The sequence below is a fragment of the Varroa jacobsoni genome, unplaced genomic scaffold, assembly GCF_002532875.2.
Source record: "Varroa jacobsoni isolate VJ856 unplaced genomic scaffold, vjacob_1.0 scaffold_149, whole genome shotgun sequence".
In the NCBI taxonomy this organism is placed as follows: Eukaryota; Metazoa; Arthropoda; class Arachnida; order Mesostigmata; family Varroidae; genus Varroa; species Varroa jacobsoni.
This window is the reverse complement of record NW_019213051.1, coordinates 22,675-47,711: the sequence shown is the minus strand read 5'-3', so window position 1 is coordinate 47,711 and position 25,037 is coordinate 22,675. Positions and strand designations below refer to the sequence as shown.

At 35.9% G+C, this 25,037-nt stretch overlaps 1 protein-coding gene across 3 annotated transcripts in view; it reads left to right on the top strand.

Moving 5' to 3' along the window:
• Positions 1 to 933: 933 nt before the first annotated feature.
• The window catches only part of LOC111269612 (sorting nexin-13), a 45,113-nt gene continuing 21,009 nt past the window's right edge, over positions 934 to 25,037 (top strand). For 2 of the 3 annotated variants that reach the window (XM_022849351.2, XM_022849342.2), the window contains exons 1-11: positions 934 to 1,173; positions 3,857 to 3,978; positions 4,218 to 4,364; positions 4,985 to 5,207; positions 8,105 to 8,179; positions 8,733 to 8,880; positions 10,481 to 10,698; positions 12,571 to 12,769; positions 13,045 to 13,197; positions 14,584 to 14,771; positions 23,694 to 23,798. In XM_022849351.2, coding sequence (XP_022705086.1) covers positions 1,171 to 1,173; positions 3,857 to 3,978; positions 4,218 to 4,364; positions 4,985 to 5,207; positions 8,105 to 8,179; positions 8,733 to 8,880; positions 10,481 to 10,698; positions 12,571 to 12,769; positions 13,045 to 13,197; positions 14,584 to 14,771; positions 23,694 to 23,798 — 1,581 coding nt within the window. In that variant the 5' untranslated portion in view covers positions 934 to 1,170. The remainder of the gene's footprint in view (positions 1,174 to 3,856; positions 3,979 to 4,217; positions 4,365 to 4,984; positions 5,208 to 8,104; positions 8,180 to 8,732; positions 8,881 to 10,480; positions 10,699 to 12,570; positions 12,770 to 13,044; positions 13,198 to 14,583; positions 14,772 to 23,693; positions 23,799 to 25,037) is intronic. The other variant, XM_022849359.2, reaches the window with a different exon arrangement.

Here is a 25,037-nt window from a genome sequence, read left to right as displayed (position 1 = left end):
TCGTCATCATGAATTCATATAAACGTGTAACCAACATGCAAACTGAGACGAATCGTATTGTTAGTATCCTCTGAAGCGTGCGAGTGCATACGCCATGAGCCAAGTTCAGAACCACGCTATTGTTTCACGCAATCCAAAAAAAGTCTTTCTAGGTGCCGTAACGTACAGCACTTTTAAGCAAAATATAGCGATGAGTGATAAATTACAAAAGCGGGATAATAAACAAAAATTGTATAGACCTTCTTAAAAAATTTATTCAAGGTCGTCCATTAGGCATTGCTCAATTTTAGCTCCTTTGATGCAACGTCACGAAGGTTTTTCTGTCGGAATTTACCTCAAATCAAGATTTTCGGGACCTTTGGGAATAATTTCAGACACTTATTTCGGACATCATGTGAAGTTTTTGTAAAAAAAAAAAAGAAGAAGATGTATGTGTTTTGTTTTAATATTTCAGAATTCCTAATGTAGCCTTGCGAGCTGTTTTTGCAATCCCCTATAACCGATTATAATTAATAACGTTGTCATTAATTCCGATATTAATAAACATAATTACAAGCATCGTAGCAATGTGTCACATGTGTGGTCAAGTCGTGTGTGTCTTATAAACCTATCAGAAGTCCTTTCGTCCTGGAGGAGAGAACCGATATATAATTCAGTTGATCAATTTAACAGGTTTAACAATTACAGAAGGCATTTGTAGATAGTACATTTTTTAATAAATAATAAAACCCACAAAACGACTAAGAGTAATATCTTTCAGCAGCTATTATGTTCAAAACTAATCGAAAACGTTACTTCCCGACTATCCTGTCAATTTATTGTACGACTAAGCCGTTTCTATATATATTGGGTGTGCGTGCTCCAATCGCCCGAAATGCCACAGGACAGCCTTTAACCTGCCAAAACAGTGGCGTCAAAGAAAACAAATATGGCTGCCTCCTCCAATAGGAATGTATATCCCCAAATGATATTACTGTGAGTGCCTCTATTGCTACTATTACCATTCGCTGGTGAGAATACTTGTGATTGATTGTAGTGTATCGATGACTGCCTATCAAAATATGCAAGAGATATATCTGAATGTCCACCCTTCCACCTCTCGTAGCTCTTGCTACGATGATTTGTGGATACACTGAAGTCTGATAAAGCAGGAAGGAACCGTCGCAATCAATGGTGAGGAAGCATAGTATGCTGATCAATTTTTCTGACATAAGTGATTGAAAGGAACTTTGCCTAGTTGGTATACACAAAATGGCGATGATATGAAGCCCCACGAAATGCATTGTGTGGGATATAGAAGGGTTTTTGTTATGGTTAGCCATTTACCGTTTGAAGTTAAAAGCAAAGTAACTTCCCAAAAAGTCTCCATTGGGACCATTTGTGAGAAACGACGTATCTATACTACGTGTACATGCTTTTAAATTAATTGGCAAGTTACCTATTATGAGGAAAAAGCTTAGAAAATCTTTAAGGTGTCAAAAGTTCCTCATGCTTCCCTTGCTATACATTCAGATTTTTGAAAGAAGCTACGGAAGAGTACATTATTTTTATTAATTTAGAAGAAGCTACGGAAGGGTACATTATTTTTATCATATCTTATAATAATAACAATACTCACAATCAATTTATCAAGTGTTTGCTTGGTCGATCTTATTGGCCCTTTGTCATAAAAATATCGGACGAAATGCATTTTGCATCCGCGATATGCGTTATGGAACAATCATAGTGTTGACGTCCGCAGCCTAAATATGCCAACCACCAATTTAAATCTTTAGTAATGTTAGATCTCGTGAAGCATTTTTCCTCTAGCACTATAGTAGTGAGATGGGTTGACCTTCATCTCCCTTTATGCGGTTAAACTACGCTTATAACTATTCAGAAAAAATCTTTCGTATGACTTTCGCTTGACAACCAATAATTAAGATCAATAACAGGAGCTTTATTCCTAATATTACTAGCTAAGATGGTAATAGTTTGTATCAGTTGTTGATATTGTACAAAATCTTTGTATATTTAGGTTTAATCAAATGCAATATTTTTGCGTTTCATGATAGATATAGTTATATTCAGTAATATTGTTCATGTCAAATAAAAGCAAACTAATCGATTATTTTACAAAACCTAAGTAGATACCTATGTCAGTTTCCTTTTAAAAAGTGGTCCTCGACTGATCATAATATATAATATTTTTTTAATATAATTATTCCTATTTAATCACCCAGTCTTCTTTTATATGACAACTATTAATCATGTTTGCATTACATTATGTAAGCAACGCATCGTCTTAAAAGATGTTTATCGTGGCTCAGGGCTTATTTCACAGAACTTCATTTAACGGAAGCGCGACCTTGCCTGTATGCCTGAATTTTCAAAACAGATTTCAATTAGCTGTGCATTTCAGCTGCCGGACTGTATGACTCATTTCTGTCATAGCCACACTATGTAACCGGCAAGTAGTATGCCGGTAGTATTAACAGCAAAAGTGAATCAAATTTGATCTGGTGTATAACCTGTAGTGCAAACATCGACAATAATTACATTCCGTACCAGAAGTCTGTCTTATTATTATTATAACTATTATTATCGTAGTGAGCTTAGAAATATTGGTGATGATTTATTGTACACAGTCGTTACCTCGAATGGTTTTTTCACGCCTAATTGATAAACAATTTGTACAATCGACATTTTCTGTGAACTTTTTTCGAGTTCAAATTTCGACTTTACTAGCCATACCGCCAACGTTGTTTATTTAGCGAACAGGATTTGCAATACGATAATTCGGTGCTGTATAATGAAAGTTTCGGAATTTCGTATGAAATTCTACATAATTTTATTGTTTCCAAATGACTCTAAGTCTTTTTGTATATCCAGGAACGTACACAACTTTTAAAAGCTTAATGTAACAAGGTTAATAATATTTGTAATAGAGTGTGTGTTCATACGTTTGAAGTTGGGAAAAATCAGTAATTAAGTTTTCTGGCGTATTTCTATTGCAGTAAATCATTGTCATTGTTGTTTACAATCACTGATACAATCACTGAAGAATGAATGAGAATCATTGTATAAACAAAATATTATTTACGCCACCATGATAACTAGAATTATCGTTATCTGAACTATTTGTTTACAGTACATATGATTGTTTAATTTCGTTTTTTTACAGTAGGCATATTTTTACTCCAATATTTCCGCTAAACGAAACGCTAGATGAAAACGATTTTTATTTCTCCATAATGTTAACCTGGACTTCGTTGCGTTTACTTTCCCGCATTTTGTTTACTTTCATTTTTATTTTAGAGCCAGGTAGTGATGCTACTTGAGTCATGGCACAAAACTCCTTCATGTACGAAATTTTTAGTACTATTATTCGTTTTGTCACAATATTCACATAATATCGACTCAGATTATGCCTTTCATTTGAATCATTTCCACAGATACTTCACGCACCTCTAACATCAGCATTCATTCTTACGCAGATTGCTTGGAATTTAATATTTCTGAGACTTGATTCTCTCATTTTTCGCTCATAAGTCTCAGGCTTGTTCTGGCCAAGAAACTTGTTACCTTAATTTTCTGCTTTATAAATTATGATATACGTTTAAACATATTGCATGGCGAAACTCCTGTTTAAATGCTAAATTTCATATTTTTCTTTATCTTATTGGTATTCAATACTATTAATACAGCTGCGTATCTGACTGTTAACATAAGCGCGTTTTTTCCATTTTCCGCTGCTATGAATCTACGCGCTTTCATGTGTATCAGTTATTATTGGTTCCGTCTGTTATAACCATGTTTTTTCTTGCATACTTTTGGTTATATTTTATCTTTTGCTGTTGTTTCTTAAATAAATCAGATGAGTGTCGAGACGGCAGTTGTTTCCTGGCTGGCAGGCTCGGTTGCTGTGCTTTGGCTCTGTCATGGCTCTTACTTCCTAACACTACTGTTGCCCCTTGCGGCCCTTAGCTTGATTGCTGGGTAAGTTGTCCACTACGCGTATTTCACACAAACGTGCGACAGATGGATAGCTCTAGCTAATTTACTCATATTCCGTTTAACATAAGTTGCATTAAATAGATCTAAATAGTATAAGTAATCACATATCAATGAACTGGGTATATTATGATAAACATTTTGGATTGCCCATGTGTGTTGTCATGATATATTAGAAAACTGGTCTTTTGTTTTTTGTTTGTGAAAAATTTGTTTTCTTCCAGTCTGACTTCTTTTAGTTATATGATAGAAATTGTAGAAGGAAAAACGGAATCCGATCCTTTGACGGCCGCTCTTAGATCTGGTGCGGAAACTGAAGTAACTATCTCGGACTCAAATATACCCTTTCAAGGAATACCACATATCACAAGGTAATTATTTAGTTTTTTAGATAGTTTTCTCTCTCAGTCCTAAATTATAAGTAATTATTTATTATGTGAGCTAGCATATTACCTTGCTGTTTAAAGACAGCCCGATATCCTACGTGTACTCTCAACAACGGTGCCATTTGTTTTATAAATGTCAAGTATGCGATTGTCATTAAATATTTTGCTACTAAAGGATTATATAAAAGATATATTATCTTTTAACCAGTGCTTTTGCAAGTTGAATGCCGTACGTAGTTGTAAAAATAAAGCGAACTATCTTTTTTAATTTTTAATCTTTACAGTCTTTTGCAAATTGCTTTACTAGAACACCATATTTTTTTTAAAAAATATAAAACGACGCTCAATCAAGAAACGATCAAAGACTAACAACTCAAACTATCGGCGTGACATGAAGACATGAAAAATCAGAATAGAGAAAATGGAGTTAGTACTGGAAATAAATAGGAATACTGAGACTTAAGTATTTATCCTTGTGTGTTTTATTCTAGTAGTGTTTCATTCTTCTCACATTTTTCTGGTATTTTTATGCATGCAGTATTTAGCTAAAATAAACTTTCCTTTGTTATTTATATTACTATTATCGTTCTATCTTTATCGTTCAGGTCTGTTTTATCCCCTTCACGCAAACCGCGTCGCGAGCGTTACCTGACAGGACACTCCGTCATAGACGAATCGTTGTCTGACGTTCTGCAACTCCTCTTTCGGGACTACGTACTCCCATGGTATTCTCGTCTGTCTACTGATGAATCTTTCTTGGCTCACATTAAGGACCTCTTTCATGAAGTTGTCGTTAACCTGTCAAACAAGGCTAAAGAAGTTGATTGGGTATGATTCGATTGCAATAATCAAAGTAATGGCGAATAAAGATCATATTTTGCAACATCAATGAAATTAATAATATCAGATGAGATAGGTTGTAGATCATACCTTTTCAATAATGTGCTAGTTGTTTCATATTTTTACAGAAATATTACGTATGAAGATTCTATCGTCACTAACACCTAAACAATTAACTCTTTCAAAATAGTTATTTTTATCATTTAAAGAATAGAGAAAAGGATACATTTTTTTTCAGGAATCAAAAAGAAGTTGTCAGTTATGTAAGGAAACGATACAACTTTTACTCGCTTCTAGTGAATCAGATTTCATTTCTCAAGCAACAAGCGATACTGTGCTTGCATATTACACAATTTTTTTTCTCTTGCAGTTATTTAAAACACTCTAAAACGACAGAAATAATAATAATAATATTCGCTATGAGGACCCAACCTTGCTCTTTCGCTTTGTCCAAACTGGACAGATTCAAGCTACTTTTTTCGGTCTTTCAACGAATAATTTTTCAAATATACGGTGATTTTATCAGGTTTAAAATTGTCGTGTCATATACTTGTTGGCTCAGATTTGGTTGAATATAATCGCATAAATGAAAGTGTTAGCCATTGAAGCTTTAGCATGTGGAGAAGTTATGAAGTCCTGCTTAATGGAAGCTTTTCATCAATAATAAGCCTTATATGGAAATCTTTATTGGCGCCTGTTTTAAGGATGGTCACAGGATTCTTATACATGTTGCCCAATCACCATAATGGTTTTATTTCAGACCTTTATTTTAAAATAACATTTAACAGGCACTTAACCTTCTCATAAGCGTTTATAGAGATGGTTCAGGTCATATATTATTCAATGCCCTAAAAGGGGTTTTATATATGGGTTTCAAGAAGGGATTAAAAAGTATTTAAGATTAAGCCACAAAGTAATTACAAATATAATTTGAAGGGATAAGGTTGTCATTGTGGATTTCTCTACAGTCGTTCAAACGCCGATGAATGACCTACTTTTGACTGCCTTACAAGTACTGCAGAAAGTAGCAAAAAATCTGCGGGATAGAGAGAGAAAAGAGTTAGGTGTGATACCCTGCGAAGTTAAAAGGTATAACGTACGACAGTAAAAATATTTACCACACATTTTTTACACGAGTTAATAATATTGCGTAACTTTATTGATGCAAGTACCTCTGGCAGTACATCCTTCTTAAAAAATATTTTACTTAAACAATTAGGAGCACGCAGTGGAATGCTATCTCTTGATTTTAGAGCTCGAATTACCATGATATGGACCAGCAGCCGCCAAGATTTTCGGTTTTTAGTAAAGTGATGGGCTACTACATTATCGTTCCACCAAGGATATTTTAACTTAGGTTTATTTAAAAGTTTAAAGTATGCCTTTTCGCTATAGATGGTAACGTACCGACACAATCACAAAGCACCCCTTGCTTATTTAATTTTTTTTGGGCAACAAGGAGAATAATTAACACAAAGCAGGACTCTTTATTGGACACAAAGTTCTTTTCACTTCTTAGACCATGAGATTCTCGTGTTAACGATTAAAAAATATGTAGTGGGTATTAGAAATAGCAGCCCGCTTGCCGAAATTTTTCGGTTGAATTTAGAGTCAATACTGATAAACTAATGCTATGTACACGAATTATAAGTGTAGTAGCTGGCGTCAGACTTCAGCAACACAATCCAAATAGGCAAAAATAAGGGCTAGAGGTTCTAAGCTATTCATGAAACAGTCCTGAAACTTAAGACCACGATAATGTGATGACAATGATGACCACGATAATGAATTCTTAACTGAATGGTACTGCAAGCTTCCAAATCAGAATCAATCTTTTTGACATACTATGGTTGTACAGGACTGTGTGGCGAATATTTTCGCATCACTCATATTTGATGTTTTAGTTTACTTTCTTCACTTATACCTTAGTTTACCCTCTTATGGTTCTGGGGTTTTGGTCTCAAAAAAATGTTGTTGGTATGGACGTTTGTATACACAAGCTTAATCATATGCATTGGAAGGTTCCTTGTTCAGTAGCTCATGCTTGTATGAATTGTTGTAGTTGCTCTCAAAACGTTTTCTGCTTTACTTCCCCAGTATTAGAGATACATAGCTTCAGAGTTATTGAAAATACTAACCTATTAAGCAGCTTTGCGACGACACTTTGCAAAAAAATCGGGTCTCCACGATGATCTGAGCCAACTTTACGACAGCTTATCTGAGCAGTATTATTTAAATCATTAAAACGCCAAACTAAAGATATAAGTGATCCCCTTAAAAACTTTTTAAAAGTCTTGTTTAGCAAACCGCAAATCCGAATGTAATACGCATTTTTGTGCAGGAATCTCCCTTTTTTTAATTTTAATATCATTGTCTATTTAGTAATTTTTGCAAGTTAAGTACGCTAATGCACAACTTAACAAAAAGTGTCTTTTTCTTACCTTCATTTATTTTTATTTACTTTTGAAATGCGGTTTGTCTGCCTGTCTAACATGACTCTCAAGGATTTTTTGTTAGAACTGCGCAGAAATATTTGGATTCGGCTCCAAAAGGTATTCTCTCTTACCCATAAGATGGAGCAGCCAGGCACTTAACGTCTATTCTAGTTAGGTATACGCAAATTGATGAGGCTTTATACTTGCAAATTTGCTAATGAGGTAAATTAGTTTATTTTGTATTTAATATCAGTAACAACCGACGGAGAAAACAAATGAAAGAAGTATTAATTTTTTATCAGATATTAATTCTAATAGCTTTTTACAAGCACATACTAACAATAATAAACATTTTTGTAACAAAAAAATATCGTAATTTTATTTCCAATCGTGCAAAATTGTTGAGTGCTGTATAACCAGTGGAAGCTACATATCTTGTTTACTTTACAGGTAAATTACTTGACAGTAAATCTGGTAGACGACTTTGCATCCCATCTGCGGTTATTCCGACAGGCTCAGGCAAAGGTTCATAATAATGTTTTGTACTTTTAAACCCTTAGTTGAAGTTAAAGCTTATATATGAAAGGATGTATAGTGACTGGCACTAATCTGCGTAGTATCGATGATCACGGGTTGCCCCTACAGCAGCGTGAATATTTGAAAAAAAAAATGGTCTGAGCAGCATTTATACATTCTACATTAAGTACACCCGTTTTCCGTGATTTCTCGTAAATTAGGTGAATTGCGGCTAGGTTTTAACTTTACGGTGATTTAAATAATCGAACACCAAATTCGATGTCTCAACCTAGTATGTTCGGTATAATCGCATGCTTGTCTAAGCACCACTTTTGCAATTTCAGTTTTCACTTTTCAAAGTTCGTTCAGGCTTCTCCGCTCTATTAAGCTTTTCACACTATGTCGGGGCACTACTGAATAAAAACTATAATAAATGTTTATTTCTTTTTCTTTATTTCTGCTTATTATTTCCGAAGTGCACATTCGTTCGTAGGCTAACATTTGTCATGTTTGAAAAGGAATAAATTACGAACTAATTGGCCAATTGGAACTTGGTGTTTAGGTGCAGAGACGTCCGCACCAGGAATCGAGCTATTCGAATGGAAGAGCTAACGCTGATCATCTCCTGCATACCTTCTTCAGAATGGAGACGGCCATGGAACGTGAGCTTTGTCGAGACCTTGTTTGCATTTCTAAAGAACGAGAGATCCGTGAGTACAGCGAAATAATCAAAATCATCAAGGATCTTTTGTTTTTGCCTTTTGCTAGTTACTGTACTTTATACTTATTCCAAACAGTACAGCTATTGGTCATATTAAGAAAAAAAAATTCAATTCAAAATAATAATTCAAACGTAAAGCTTCCTTATGATTAAAGCATCTGACCAGGCACCACTTCGGTAAATTTCGAAATTTTTCAGTGTCATTTGATACTTGCCTGCTTGAAGTAAGCCGTTGAAGTTCAGTTTATCAAAGCCGTTGAAGTTTAGGTTATCAAATTATGAAGTTATAAAAAGGAAAACATACATTCTAATGAACCATTTTCCGCTTAAATCGATACTAACAAATCGTACATCCCCCATTTCCGAAAATTAAATCGAAATTCTACTTGATGCTGTATCAAGCATGTGTTTGTTTTTTTCCATTGAGGTCGTTAGCACCTTCTTTGTAGTCGATCCCTTTCTGTAAACGGTATTACTGGCTTCATCTGAACATGCCGGCTAGTCCACTACCAGGGACGCATTTCCTTATTCGATTGACACTACATACGTAAATTGTATTACCTTAAAAACACTTATTGGCTAGAATTATTGAAGCATTTTGTATACAATAGCAGCTATTTTTATGCTACAAACACTGTATTCGAAGAGTGTAAGCCTATATCGGTCATAGAGCAAATTGCAGCGAAGAAGACATTATACCATAGAAAACGGTATCTATTAACCGGTGCCGTTAATCGACTGACCGTCGCTGAAGTATGCTGGAGAGCTTCGTGTGGCCTTAACTGGGTGCTTCGCATACGAATGATACTGTTTGGTTTTAGTAGGGTACGCTTCTGGTCATACGGGTCGCGACAGCTATTCTGCTTGACACCAATTTCGTGAATAGGCGGATTTTAAACTTTTAAATATTGGTTTCCTTCATGCTCGTAAAGTTTGAAGCTATTTACCTAGGATTGTGTTTCGTACATAAACCAAAAGAACTCATGAAAATTATATTTGTTTTCGTTAAATTCTATTTCACTGAAAGCACTCATATATGTACGAGCATCATATACCTATATATGTATGAGGTAAAAAATTATGTCAGGAGCATGCAAGCTTGAAAGTAAAAGAATTGTTATGAAGCTAGAATTAGTATATATAACAAGTCACACTAACATTGATAATCATATACGGATATTCATGACAAATAAATTCCGCGTAATTTCTTCCGCATAAGATATTGATATAATCTTTTTTGAATGACAAAGGCATTAGTGATTTTTTTTGAAGGATTACCAACAGCTATACCGTAGAATGACTTTTAGAAAGTCTCATATCCGCTTTTGAGGCGACCTGTTCAAAAGCACCTTATGTTGCAGTAAGTCATTGTACTTCTGGTTTGCGCGACTTGGAGTTGGAGGCAACATTTGCTTAAAATAATCTGTAGAATCTGTAGTGATTAGCAATCGAGTACGATTGTTTGGTTTCAAAGGAAGGCGGATGGTTGATCTGATTCGTGATACTATATGACCTACAGATTTTACAAATGTTTTAGTTAGGACTGTTGCTACTTGTTTGATGGTGATCGTTTGTTTACTCTTTTTCAGAGTACCTTCAACAAGTATCAGAAGTGCTACTGTACCTTCTGCTTCCCCCTGCTGACTTCCAAAATCATGTGACTCGTGCATTCCTTCGTGAGCTAATAGCCAACATCGTCTTATTACCAGTAATAGATATGATCACCGATCCCGATTACATTAATCAGACTATTGTATGGATGGTACGTCAACGCAATAAGGGCATCTACAAAGGCGATGAAAAGGATGTACGTAGGGTGAAGTATGAGAATAGATATTTGCTACATAGTTGACCTCTGAAGATCTCTTCACTTTCGAAAATTTGCAGTTGGTGTGCCAGTATCCATTTCGAAATTTTTGGGAAATGCTTTTAATTATTAATTTCCTTTCCTACATTTCAATATATAGTTGCATATATTTTGACAATAACGAATTCCATTTCTGAATGAACTTGTTGTACAAATGTACTCTTATGAGTAACCATCTTTTTTAATTTTTGGTAACTTAATAGAAATATGATAGAATTTTTGATGCCAAGATTCGTGACAACAGATGTCGATATAATCAAGCCTTGTTTGACTATGCTTAAGCATGAGATATGCGACTCTAACGCTGCTGGGTTTCAGAGTCGATTTTTTTGAGACCAATATTAACGGACGATTTAAATCGTCGAGAAGTAAGCATATTAAAAGAAATTCTTAGCTATATTTCGCTTCTACAATGCACATAGCTTTCGTACTGGTAAAATTTGGATTGAAAGAGCTCAGTAAAGCTATAAAAGACCCTGAGAGGGCTTTTTACATCTTGTTAAGCGTATTGCGTATAAAACACCATCCACCTACATTGACATATGTGGCATAAACGGTGAAGGCAGATTTACATCTGTCTTAAAAAACCGTCATAAGTTTAAAGTTGAAATGTCAGACCACATTTAAATATGAACATTTGAGATTTTACCTGTCCTCCTACATTTCGAAATGACAAATGTCGAGATTACTATAAATACCTTGATAAATGAAATTGCTATCTATAATAAATGCCGGGAAGTACTGATACCGAGGATTTCGTATGCCGCTGCAACCGATGGGTTAGTTACACTGAATGAATTCTAGCAAAAGGGGTAGATAAAATAGACTTACCTGACTTTAGCATGACTGTCAAAGAGTCTTATGATTGGTACTTATTTTTGAAAACTAATGGGTATAATTACGACAAGCGGGGTTCCTGTTTTCAAAATAATATTTGCCATTTTTGTAGCACAGCTCAGTTCTGTTCAATCTGACGGCAGTTTTCAAAATGATGTTTGCCATTTTTGTAGCTCAACTCAGTTCTGTTCAATCTGAGGGCAAAAGCTCCAACTTTTTTATGATAGCCAAAACACAATGATCACTTTCAAATAAAACAACGCCGTTTATATACAATATCCTGTTCATATTACTCGTACCTTTAATTATTGTTAGCGCAGCCAAAGGGTTCCTGCACATAGATTATGTGCAGGAACCCTTTGGCCGAACCCGAACTTTTTGTTTTTTTTTTTGAAGTTGAAGTTTTGGCTGAACCGAAAGTTTTAGTTAGATTAACTAAAAGTTTCGGTTCTTTATATAAACACTTTATAGAAGTGTTCCCATTAAGCATTGATTCAGGCGGTTAGACCTTTTCAGTACCAAACAAACTGTATTAACGCACGGTTTCAAATTTAGACCACCATGTTACTGCGTTATTACAGAGACAGTCTCCAATGATCTATTACTACATCGTGAACATTACATAATTTCCAGCCAAAGCAAGTGGCACATAGTAGATACAGAATCATTTTGTATCACTTCAAAGATGTGTCAAATCTATTTATTTTGTCGATGGGAGAACTTTATCATGTTAAAATAAAAAAAGGTACTTTCGCTATAGGCTTTCTCATTTCAACAGTACGCGTCACCTTTAGAATTAAAAAGTTTTAAGTTTAAAAGTACTACAACCGCTTCGCATACAGTTTGCAATCTTCAGATAATGATGTCAATGACTGACGAGTATCATAAATCAACTTTTTAACGATGTTTATTCTTCGTCCATCGGATATCAAATACAATAGTTCATATTTTCAAAATTTGGTTTGGATGAAACAGAATAAGGAAGCTGTCGTTCCCTCAGAAGATTTCTTAGCTGTACTTCGTTGCACTGATAGCCTGGATGAACTAGTCGCTACTCAACAGATTGTCAGGCATGAGATCGCTGTTCAACGCAGTCGAGATACCGGCGGTGAGCAAGACGAGCAAGTAAAACAGCAGCTCAAATCGCTGTTCTACGTTGATGAAATTATCACAAGTAGGTACTCCTTAAGCTTGGTATATGAAAAATTATATAACCTGTTGAAACAGTAGGTATTCGTTATCTAAAATTGAACTTTACATTTAATCAACTCAGTCAAATGTTATATAAAAATGCCTAACAAGATTATGTTCTAACAAATTCTAGATCAAATTGCTTCTTGACAGATTTTCCTTTATACAAATGGTCTAAAAAAATATATATAAAAGTCACAAATCAGAAATTCAAACCAGGGTATTCGTCATAAAAGCTGGTACACATTAATTTTGCAGAGCGTATCCAACGGCTAGAAGATGGCACGTTTGATGCAGATTCCAGTGGTCTTCCGTGTCCAGCCGATCTGAAAAAGCTCATGGCGAACGAGCTATGCAATCTTTCGTTCGACGATATCCTTTGCAATAACATTGCACTTTCATATTTCATCGGTAAGGGATCAAAGGACACGCAGAGTAACGCATTTTTTGGTTACCACATTTTTTCATATAATAATCCATCAAAATGCTGTCACGCACACCTAATGACGAAGAAACGGATAAAGCGTTACTCTGAAAGAGCTCAGTTGCGTCGTTTACTAATCTTATTGATGTTACATTCTACTAAATTTTTCATTACCCATATATATTAAAAAATAAGCATCTTCTTTAGCGTTAAACACTGTTATCTAAAATAAGAATTTGAATTGATTAAGGCAAAATCCCAAAAAATAAAACACCTGTTGTTATATATAGGTGTACAGACATCTCGTTTCGTGCTATGTAAATATCGTAAATACCTCGAAAAATCGAAACATGTGTATTGGACTTATGTTTTCATTCATTTACAACTTCTAATTCCTTTTAGAGACCTAACCAAAAGGTAAAGAAATAGGGAATCAAGCAGTACAAATTGCAACTGCTAATCAATGAGTAACCGTTCAAAGAGCGTGAAGCAAGTTATTATTTGTTTACTTCACTGCCATACCTTCTAATGTTTATATCATTACGTTCTTTTTACGTACTATATTTGAAAATGATTCTTACAGCAGGTTACACATTGTGGTAGCATTGAGCTGAAATATCAGCGCTTAAAAAACTCAAAAAGGCTAGGCTTAAAGACCACATTCTTCTGCCCGTCGTAGTATTGTAATGTCTCATCTACTCGAGCTGAGATTACCGCACAAAAAAAATTATATAATGCTAAGAAATGACAAAACTTGAGACAAGGTACAACAAAGTAACCGTAACTGTTCATCTAAGCTCGATGCACATTTTACTTGATGACTTTCCTAATGGAAAAAATGTCGTCGGAATTGAAAAACAACCGGCGTCAGACATGATTTGCCGAATCGCTTTTTTCTTACTACTACCTACTACAAAGTAACACACAGCCGATTACAGAGATATATTAGATTCTAGGTGCTCTTTCGGTTTCTATGACTAATTACTAGTGCAAAGGGAAATCATAGTTCTGTGGAGTTCATATAGTAACTTCATGTTTACATATCACAGATAATCAATTTTACAATATGTAATTGTACCTAAGACGACCCTCGAATGAGCAAATTTTAAATCATATTGTAACGCATTGGATTGCTGAGTATTAATTCGGTAGAAGTGAATTATGAGCTCTGGCATCTGATCTTTTTGTTTACCGAAGTAGTTGTACGATGAATAGACGAATTTACTTGTAAAAAGTTTAAGATTTTTAAAGGTTATACTTTAATTCAAAACTGCCCATACACGGGCTTGCTATTTTCAACTAATTACTTAAGTGTACCTATACCAATTAATACCAGTACAGACATCAGCAGTGAATGTCTTTACTTGTTACAGAATTTATGACATCTGTTGGAGCTCAAAACCTGATCATGTTCCATTTACATGTTGAGGGTTTTAAGACTTCAGCAGAACAAGTGGCTCCTGGAGGGCGGGATATTCCATCAGGAACACGTTTAGAGGGATCAGTTCAGAGCTTGCGTGAAGCAGCTCAGCATATATACAATACGTACCTCTCTGAGCAAGTAAGTCACCTGTGCACTGATTTTTTTTCTTGTAGGATTGCCCAAGCACGATAACTACACCTTGCTTGAAAATATGTATTAGAAATTAGAAACTGAATATGATGTAGAAGCCTCACCTGATTCAGTTATATATTTTTGGACAGTATAGCGACTACAAACGGTAATTCGCCATACCAGTAAAAGCCAGTGAACGTAATTGAAGACTGATGGATTTGACCTTATTTCTAATATTTCTAATAAGTCGCTATTTGCAGAACATGGCCAGTTATGTTTTGAACTTGATTCATGTTTCTCATATTAATTAATGTATCAAAAAGGTTTAAAACTTTAGCTACTGAATTGAATCCATCATATGTACAAAACAAGCCAAAAACTATGAATCGTTTTTCCTCGAATCTTTAGCCAATTAAGCGGCAGGAATTTCTTTTAATAAATATATTTGATATTAAAACAGTTATTGTCTATGTATAATCATTATTGACCCCACAATACAGGAAGACGCGTATCTAAAGCAAAGCCATGAGCAGGTCCTTCCTAAACATATCTTGTAGCTCTGTTACCGATAAGCGTGAGCCGATCGAAAAAATAAATTAAGTCAAAATTGCTAAATTGTTAATAAAGCCCGTACTCATTATAAAGATATACAAACCTTTTAGAAAATATAAGTGCTTGAATAAATTAAAAATTCCGCAGAGTAATTGAACACAAATTTCTCAAGACTCTTAACGCTGAAATATATCTCTATAGTTTCTAGGCATTTTTGACCGTGGTATCAGCTTTTTCTGTGAACTGGCTACAGGTGTATTAGTTTGAGAAAAAAAAAAATTGCGATTTAGTAAATAATTTTTTTATAAGACAATTCCTTTTGTTCCTACTTATTTTAGGATATCCTAGCACCTAAGTACATAATATAATGAAACTTATAATGTTTCGTACGAACAGAATTGCCCTTTAGATCATGTCAACACATGAATAACTAGCAGTTTATATTAATAATAGAAGTGGCTTAAATAGCTAAACAAGGTATATCAACAACAGCATAGCAATATAGCTAACCCTTTGTGAGATTTGCATCTTTTTGCCTTGCCCCCACTCATTTACAACTGTGCTACGGGTTTCTGTAACAATACTTGCTGTTTATTTATTTATTCTTCTAACGTTAATTCTAACCGTATCACATGTATCCTACTTGTTGGGTAATATATAAAGAACCTAATAACATTTTGTGATTGGAGGTAGGACTAATGGAATCTACTCCCAAACCCTAACAGAGGTTATCAAGTGCGTAGTTCCCAATGTTCCCTTAAACGCACTGTTAAGATCTTAAACATGTATAAATTGTATTGGTATGATTAATTTGGTCATGAAGGATGCATTTTGCTTAGTAGGAACGAGTGAAATTTTGCCTGTTTCTTTAACTGCTGTCACTGGGGTACGTGCAGAATTTTGGTCGTTGTTCGCTTAATTCTCCGAAATAAGGGTGAAGAGTATGAACATGTTTTTCAACATTCCGTTCTTTCCTTATCCTTCATTCAAGATTATTATGTAATAAACAAACTCAGGAATAATCTGTAGATCATCCTCGCTTCTGGAGAGACCATATTTTTCACAGTTTAGCTATACAGAATGTAGGTAATATTTTTGTAGTTTGAGAGAGAATGATAGTAAGAGAGAGAATTTTTTTAAAGAAATCTAGAGAATGGTCCTACAGACTTTAATGAGGACCATGTGGTGCTGCCAAGATTTTTGACAAACGCATTAAGCAGATATCCATGCCAAACAGGTTTATGATATGCTTAAGCTTGCATTAATAGCAAAACTTTATGACGGTTAGGAAAGAAAGGTCAACGATTTAAAACTAACGAAAGAGGTATATGCAAAGGCGTTTTTAAAAATAATTTATTTAATTAACTGAGCCAGTTTTTTTATTCAACGACCAAAAATCTCAGTACAGCTTTTTTCTTTCCAAGCTTCAGAACTCCAGTATTGTATCGTATTCGAATTGCCAAATGTTGTTTTAAAAAAAATCTAATATCAATTGACGGCAGACCCCTTAATAAAAATATCAGTTGGAGTAAGCATCGTATGAGACAACTATTAATCAATTTTTAGTTTATGAGGGTTAGACGACGGTTTGTGGGGATGATTAGGCAAACAATTTAGTTTTTTATAGCAAAAAGAAGAGCTCACAGTAAGCTGCTTTGTTTTCTCGAATCTCATCTATATGTGCACGAAGCACTGCGTAGATTATTTAGAGTTAAGCATATTGCAGAACTGCGATTATGAAGCCTTCATTATTAAGAAATTGGGGCTGTAAAACATCAGTGTCTGCAGGAAGATGGGAAATTGATAAGAAAAAATGTATTAGCAGAGTACCTTACATCGCTTCGAGGTTTATCTTATAATTTGTTTTTAAACATTTTCAAGATCATGCATATCCTATGCTAAATAAGAATATTATACTGGGCGACAGTACAGGAAACCTGGAACTGCAAGCCTAATATTCCATTTTACATGGAATTGCAGGCACTTACTTAGAAACACCAATATATATTACGTGTAAATACTCTTAATCAACGTTCATACAACATTCTTAAATTAATTCACAACTTTCTTATTTTAACGTTTTTCGTTATTTTTTGCAATGTGAATAAGTTGTTAGAATTACATCTTTTTAGGTCTAGCATCAAAAGCTTTCTCCAATTAATGAATTTCATTACCCAATTAAATTTTACCAGATAGCGCTTTTCCTAATAGATAGTATTAGTCTTAATAAGTAGATGCGTGTTAGTCACCTACACCACGCCGTCTCCAATAAGCTGACCTACTCAGTGCAAATATGTGCACGTATGCTAGACAATAGAGAACGTCAAATATGTACTACTGTAATTATATTCGTGCCTTATCTTAGTCAAATCCATGGCAAGTTTACGTGAATCATAAGCGTGGGATAATGACATTACGTAGATTGCTGCAGAAGAGAGAGTTTTTCCACAATTTTTTCTTTTTCCACAATTTTTTCTTAAGTGGACATTGTAAAAAAAGTTGTGTGATCCTGGTAACTAGCAGTCAAATTTTAACCTATGTTTACAGTTTCGGGTTTATAAATATTTTTAATTGATTGTTCTCCAGTAAAATAATTTTTCGGAAAGCGATTAGGATAATCTTACGGAGTGAACTTAGGTTTGTTTAATGGATTGGATGGAACACCCAGTCCAGTTTTGGCGTTTATGTAATAAATGTTTAAAATTACCATGATGAAAAAGTATTCTTGTTGAATAAGCGCCAATCGTCGCAAGCAACGAATACTTTTTGGTTATGTTTGAATTAAGGGTCCGTCTTGCTTACGACTGTGCGCAAAAAAAGGCTGATCAATATATTCAGAATTTGATCATACGGCACTACACATGACACTAATAGCGATCGATACACTCGCGAGGTACTCAAAAATCCTAAGACTTTGGAATTCCTTGGCATTGGATGCGAAACATCTTATTTAATATACCAAAAATGCTCTCAACTTTCACTTATCTAAACGTAAATTATATCCTAGACAGCCGTTAGTGCGCTTCTATAAATTGTTACAATAATATAACACGTCCAGGTAGTAGCTATCCGTGAAGCGATAAGTCCCCTTTCTTAAGACGAGTGCATCACTTTTTAGCAAAGCTATGTTTGCAATAAAAAGATGTTTGTAAAGGTTCTCGTTCGAATTTTTCATCACTTCCATATGACATACACTTTCATAGCGAGTACATATTCTGGCGTTTCTTACTACTATATATAACTCAAAATTGAGCGGATCGCCACGGTTACGTAGTAGATGTGCTTACATACCTAATCACAAAGCAAAAGCAATGTATACCAGTGGGTATTTTATTATTTTTTAATATTTTTCTTACTACTATATTTTTTTTACAAAGGTTTTTCTGAATTTTTGTAAATCTTTTTTTGCAAATTCACATTGTTCCGCATATGCCAAATAATCAGGATATGCAAGTTCCTGTAAAGTTGCTGTTGACAAAAAAAAGAACACCTACAATATGTGCTATATTTTTTTTAAATTTGGAAATATATTTTAATCTTTAAGAGATTGCAGTATTTATAGGAAATTTGTTTCAGCGGGATTTGTTATTATTATTATTTCTATTATTTTTACTTGACACGCAAATAATGGCTAAAGTTTTTTTTGAAAAAGAGGATTAAATTAGGGAAAATAAAATGAAGTAAGCATTATGGTATGGGTTGGTTCCTTTCGTGGTTTTGCTAAACTGGAAAACGTTATTAAATGCAACTATGGCAAGCGTTGTAAGCTTTGAAAGAATTGCAGTTAGACATTGTGTTACCTTTGTCGAAAAATACTAATTGGAAAGAATAGTATTTTTTGCATTACCTACAATTTTAGGAATAACCGGAAAAAATGCGTTACTACTTATCCTGCATACAGCTCATAAGATCGTAGAAACAGAATAATCTCATCCCACAGATATCAAGGTGTTAATCCGGGATGTGAGCTGACAAAATCTTTTCAAGTTATCAGACTCTTTTAGCACCTATCTTTTATAATAATATATCTTTTATAACCTATATTTTTTCACCTATTAGGTGAAAAATTTCGCACGTAATACTGCATAGTGAAATGGTATTCGTGCAGACCAGACGTTACTGCACGATGAACAGTTTTAACTAATCTAAGCTATTCAAAAGGATCAAGAGATTTAGCTAGGAATGAAATGCGGGACTTTGTGGTTAGTTCTTCTTTAAAAAGTGCACACTGTGATCTTGTCATTTGTTGAAGCCTATGTATATCACCCGCTTTTTCTTTTTCGAGAACGGAGATACGGAATCTTTAAAAAAGCTATGTCAAGTACCGTTCGCTCCGAATTTTGCCTAATGTAGACAGCGAGTAATATTTCAGAGTGCTTATGAGCAGTCTGATTATTTGACTAGGGTGGGGTGCACGAAGCTTTGGGCGCCGTTACTTACGACTTCCTCGAGCGCTTATGATTGAGTAGCTTACGCGTCGACCGGTCCTTGTCATTTGAAGAAGTCTCCTACCTTGCCATCTATTAAAACCGGAACGAGAAGTAGCTGTGACAAGTGAAGAAGCCGGTACAACACATCAACATCAAAAACAAGCACTATTTTCTCGCAAATTTGAGCTTGCAACGAGTTAGGCCTTAGCTCATAGTAGTAAATACCCCTCGTCCCTAGCGCAATCCCTGTCTCAAAAATGTCCGGCCGTTCTGGTACTTGTAGGGGGTGTAAGGAGAGCATTTAAAGCGGCCTGTAGTAGCTTTCTGCTTGAAGTATGCTAGAATGTTTCGCGGAACTTACAGAGCGGACGACGGAAGTGATGCATCAGCTGATCTCTCTCTGAAGTTATGTAAGAGTACAACGTTTAAGCAGCGGATTGTTTAATGGAAAGTTCCGTAAACTCTTTAGATACCTGTTCATTGCTCGGTTCCAAAGCAATAGTATGTACAATTTTTTATCATATGCTAGAACTCGAATGAAAGTTAGCTGGTCTCGCAGAGAAGAGAGAAGCTCTTCTGACCACCGGACCGGTTTTCGAAAAGACCAACAAGTTATCATAATAGAGAAAGACCATTTGCTGCGGAAAAGACACGTTCTCCTAAGAAACAGGTGTTGGTAAAGGTGAGAAGGTGATGCAACCAGTGGAAGTTGCTGTGAAAAAACTTCCCTAAAAAGGCTCCCATAATCGATCGACAAACGACATTTAGACTTACCCAGCACAGTCGAGGAAATCGAATGGTACATCAGGATGACGGTCGAAGCTTTTGACGATGAGTTCAAAAAACAATTCGACACGATTCTGACCTGTTCACCTTTTTTCAGTTAACTGCACGACAGGCAACAGTACCGTCTGATTAAAAATTACGCAGGATCGGTTGCCTTTCTTTGTACTTCCCATGACTATATACACACAGTGGCAAGTAGCCAAAAGTGATCAAGTCAGCTGCAAAGGAGAATTTGCCAAGAATATAGCAATGATCCTGTAAAAAATGTTTAAGCGTCAAAAACTCTGAATTTAAGAAAAATGCAAATCGCGAAGCGATAGGTGTTCTACCGACCAAGCCTTTAGGAGTCTGCGAACTAAAAGCGCGACTGCCGCTGGACCAAGAACCGCGATGAACCCGAGTAAACCTTCGAAATCACCGTTTGAGCGTCGTCAGTTCTTACACCGATGCCAGAACCGTCGCAGCAAATAGCACCACTTAGAAACGCCCTTCAGAGAGAGTTGTAATTGGTCTCGAAGTCGATCACCGAATAGAGGCCAGAGTCGTAGACGCCGAAATAATTTAAAACGCATTCAGACCAGGAAATTTGGGAAAATACACATTGTATAATAAAATATAGAAGCAACTCGCGCTTTATCAGTGCTACCATAATTTGCCATAATAGACGTCTCCATTTTCCTGAAAGTCAAAGCCTTTAGAGTTTTTGGGTTTCTACAGCGCTCACTTTTCCGTACATTTTTGTGCTGGGCGATGACGCTTTAGTACAAACAAGCTTTAAACGAAATCTGTGCCATATTTGGAAAGTATGGTGTACTATTGAGAAGCAATAGATGTAGTATCATAACAGTATATATTTGGTCTCTCAGTAGCAAAAAAGAAAGCTATGCTGATCAAAAGGATCGCTCGTGCTACACACTATCCTTACTGGCTATTCATTGGTGCTTTCTGGCGATTTAAGCAACAGCATTGACAAATGAATAAACTGCGTAGCTGGCCACTACTAAGTCTGCTCAGTGACTTCCGGTGTTACCTACTCCCCGGTAGCAATGCCAGCGTTTAGAGGTTATATAAAAAGATTAGTAATCGACATATTCGCATCCAATTTGCAAGCACTGAATGCCAGAAAGGACCGATACATTGAAAGAAACGATCCGTTAAGGGAGGGAAACGCTTTAAAGTAGGAGGAATCGGTTAAATTTCAGCTTCTCTTCTAGTGAAAAATAAGTATATAAAAAAAAAGAAACGTCGGATTACCTTAGGTGCTTGATTCGGCCGAGGTAGGCCCCAAATTGGCAATTTTGCCCCCGACATCACTAGATCCGGACATTAACGCTTATAATGAAACTTTGACGGAAGTACCAAAAAGCTTCACAGCTGTTCCGAGATCGTGCCGGAATTCAGTAAAAGTTGTAAGCTTTGAATCAGCCGCTATTATGGTAGGCTTGGCACGAAAGCTGACCAAACGCCACCCGGATAAGAAAGTGCTCCGTAGATGACTAAAGCTTGTATTGGTGAATTCTTGAGTCAACAGTACTTTGCACTTAACAGGTAAATAATACAAGATGGAAGGGAACCGTACCAGCGTGTGCGGAAGAAAATTAATGCCATGCCTTATAAACTTTTCAGAGATAATAATACACTTAACAAGTATATTCTCAGCAGTAAACATCACCGCACATGTTGCGCCTTTGCACGGTGGAAAGTGGTCTTCCTTTGCATGGGAGAAACAAACACTTACGGTGAGCGAGAAGCTGAGGGCAGGGTTTTCCACTACGACTTTTTGAAATCATTCAAATTAAAAAGGGCGGCTGGACCGAATCCAATCCACAGCGAGTACTCAAAGCTGCGTCTGACATGTTTTCTCGCTGAACAGATGAATGAAGCTGCTCAGCAAGCAGCGCTTAGTTACGACATGGAAGCCTGCCGACAAGCTGGAGTGAAGCCCACTTAAGTGTCATACTTAAAGGAAAAAACAATCCGCTTGACCTGTCCTCATAAGGAGCAGTCGCAGAGAAAACTTGTTGTTGCAAGCTTCTGGATCATTTCACCGCACGTCGGCTAAACAGTTTCCTAAACGATTGTTTATGTATTCCGGCTGAACAGCATGGATTTCGTATAGGACGTTCCATTTCCATGGTGTGTTACATACTGCATTAGGAGGTGTAATGCGCTGTAATTGTTGCAGACAAAAACAGGCGCTCTTCGTTTTACTCGTAAACTTTAAATCGACGTTCGATATGGCATTCAGAAACAAAATTCTTAACAAGTTTGCAGAATGCGGAGTTTCACAGAAAATACTGCATATAATTAGGGTGATATCACAGAAAAATTTGGTGAGCGCATTTCTGTATGCCTCCGACTCGTAGCTCATGGACACAACAACTTTAGCTTCAGGCCAACTGCGAGTGATCTCGTCCATGAACGGTCAAACCTTGTCAGAGGACATCACAGAGTGCAGCAAGCGGTGGTTGTGAATGCGAGAATACGTACACTCTTCAAACTTTCCTTGCACACCGCACTGGCCCTGCTGGAAACAAAAATAGCCCCTCTTGCTGCCTATCCAATCGAAATTATTTGGGAACGTCTTTCATCGAAGCAGCTCATTCGTTTTAAAACGCACCATGGGCCTGCTCGTTCATCGTTGAGCAGATGTGTCTGTTCTAGCCAATACGCCGCAATTTGTAGAATTTTAAACGCAGATTTAAGCTCCCTGTCACCTCCGCCTACTCGGCTACTCGTTAGGACATAACATAAATAGATAGCATAGATCGATACTGATCATACAAAACGGGGGCTATAAATAATAAAGCCTGAAAAGACTGATTAAAATAAACCGGCGCAAAGTTACACGTTTTGCAGTACATAGATTATAAATTACAGTACATAAAATGTATGAAACAGTAGGTCTGTATTTGCTAAAACCCAGATGCATCTGCACAAGATGTGGTGCAATATGCTTTAGACAGCATGCGGCGTCATGCACCGCAGTGCCGTCGTTGGGCAATTTGCCCATTCGGGTCTACCGATCTTAAAATTTTCTGAGTTCATACGTTCAACAATACATTTGTGCTATAATGTATTATATACTGTAATATATATATCAGTAAGCCTTTATAATTTGTAAGTAATTAGAAGTAAATAACAAATCAAACCCTTACAGGCGTCTCCTCGAATACCAGTGGACCAGAAGCATATAAGGAAATTTGTAAAACGCTTTTCAGCTGAAAAGTTTAACATGAATTGGTTTGATGACGTACAGGCAGAGGTTAGTACGATTTGCCTAAGATACTAGATTCTTGTTTTGACATTAATGATTCGCTAACGTGTACTATAGCTTGGGTACGCGCCTACAGTTATTTTGTTGCATAACACCGAATAGCCTGTGACACAATATAATTTGGACAAATAGTTTTGCGTCATATTTGGCGTTCTATAGTTATTGTAGTACTCGAGTGTTTGAACACCAGAAAACGCGTGTATCGACTGTGTTCTGAATCCACAGGCTTTGCTGTGCCTTTGATTTGTTTAAGCAATCTGATTAATTTACGTTATACGCTCTGCCTAACATGAATTGCAGCGTGGTTGCACGCTAACAGTTATCCCGTTGCAGTTTTACGTCTAGTACTAGCTTTAAGCACTAGTCCAGGCAGTTGTTTCCGTGCACAAAGCGAAGTCCACGCCCGCTTTCGTATTTTAACCAGCACGTTTAATACGTAAACCCGTTATTACTTTTCCATCGCGGGGATTTGCACGATACCCTGTTTTTTTTTATAAATGTTCACGTCGCCTGTTTTTTTTATGTGAATGTATATATCTAATGCCCTCCGGGGAACAAATCAATTCAATAGCATGGGTAATTTTTCCTGGCGGAAAGCTCTGCCAAGGAAAATTAATTAGGTTAAAGTGATCATTTTACAGGAATGCGATCAGTTTTAGTAGTATTATAGTAGTATGTCTGATATCAGTATCTAAAGGCAATTGCGGGCGCAAGACACGAAACATTACCTGGCGTTAACGAGATGTTAGCTGGTTTTGCCCAAATCATTTTGAGGTTTATCATTAGAATGTCAAAGGCAGGTGATTATTTCAGGCAATTTTCGTTTAGCGACTGTTGACACACAGGCTCAGACACCTCTCCATCTTCCTCTTGCTTTCCTTACACTAACCACTATTAAACACTAATCAGAACTGATTCGATCTCGACACATTCAAAATACTCCTTGCTACTGATAGTTTGTAAACACACCTATCGTTATATGAAATAGTTTAATTAATATTCTGAAAGATGCAAGTGAATTACGAGGATTATTAATTAGGAGATATAATAATTGATGAACAATATAGTAAACAATTCAGGGATAAAAAAAAGACCAATCATTTCGCAAAAAAGCAATTTTTATTTTTTAGTTTGCTTCATTGCTCGCTAACTAAAAATATCATTTTTTCGAATCCTGCGTAACAGATATCGATTCCGTTGCAGAGAAGCCTACCAAAGCAATATATA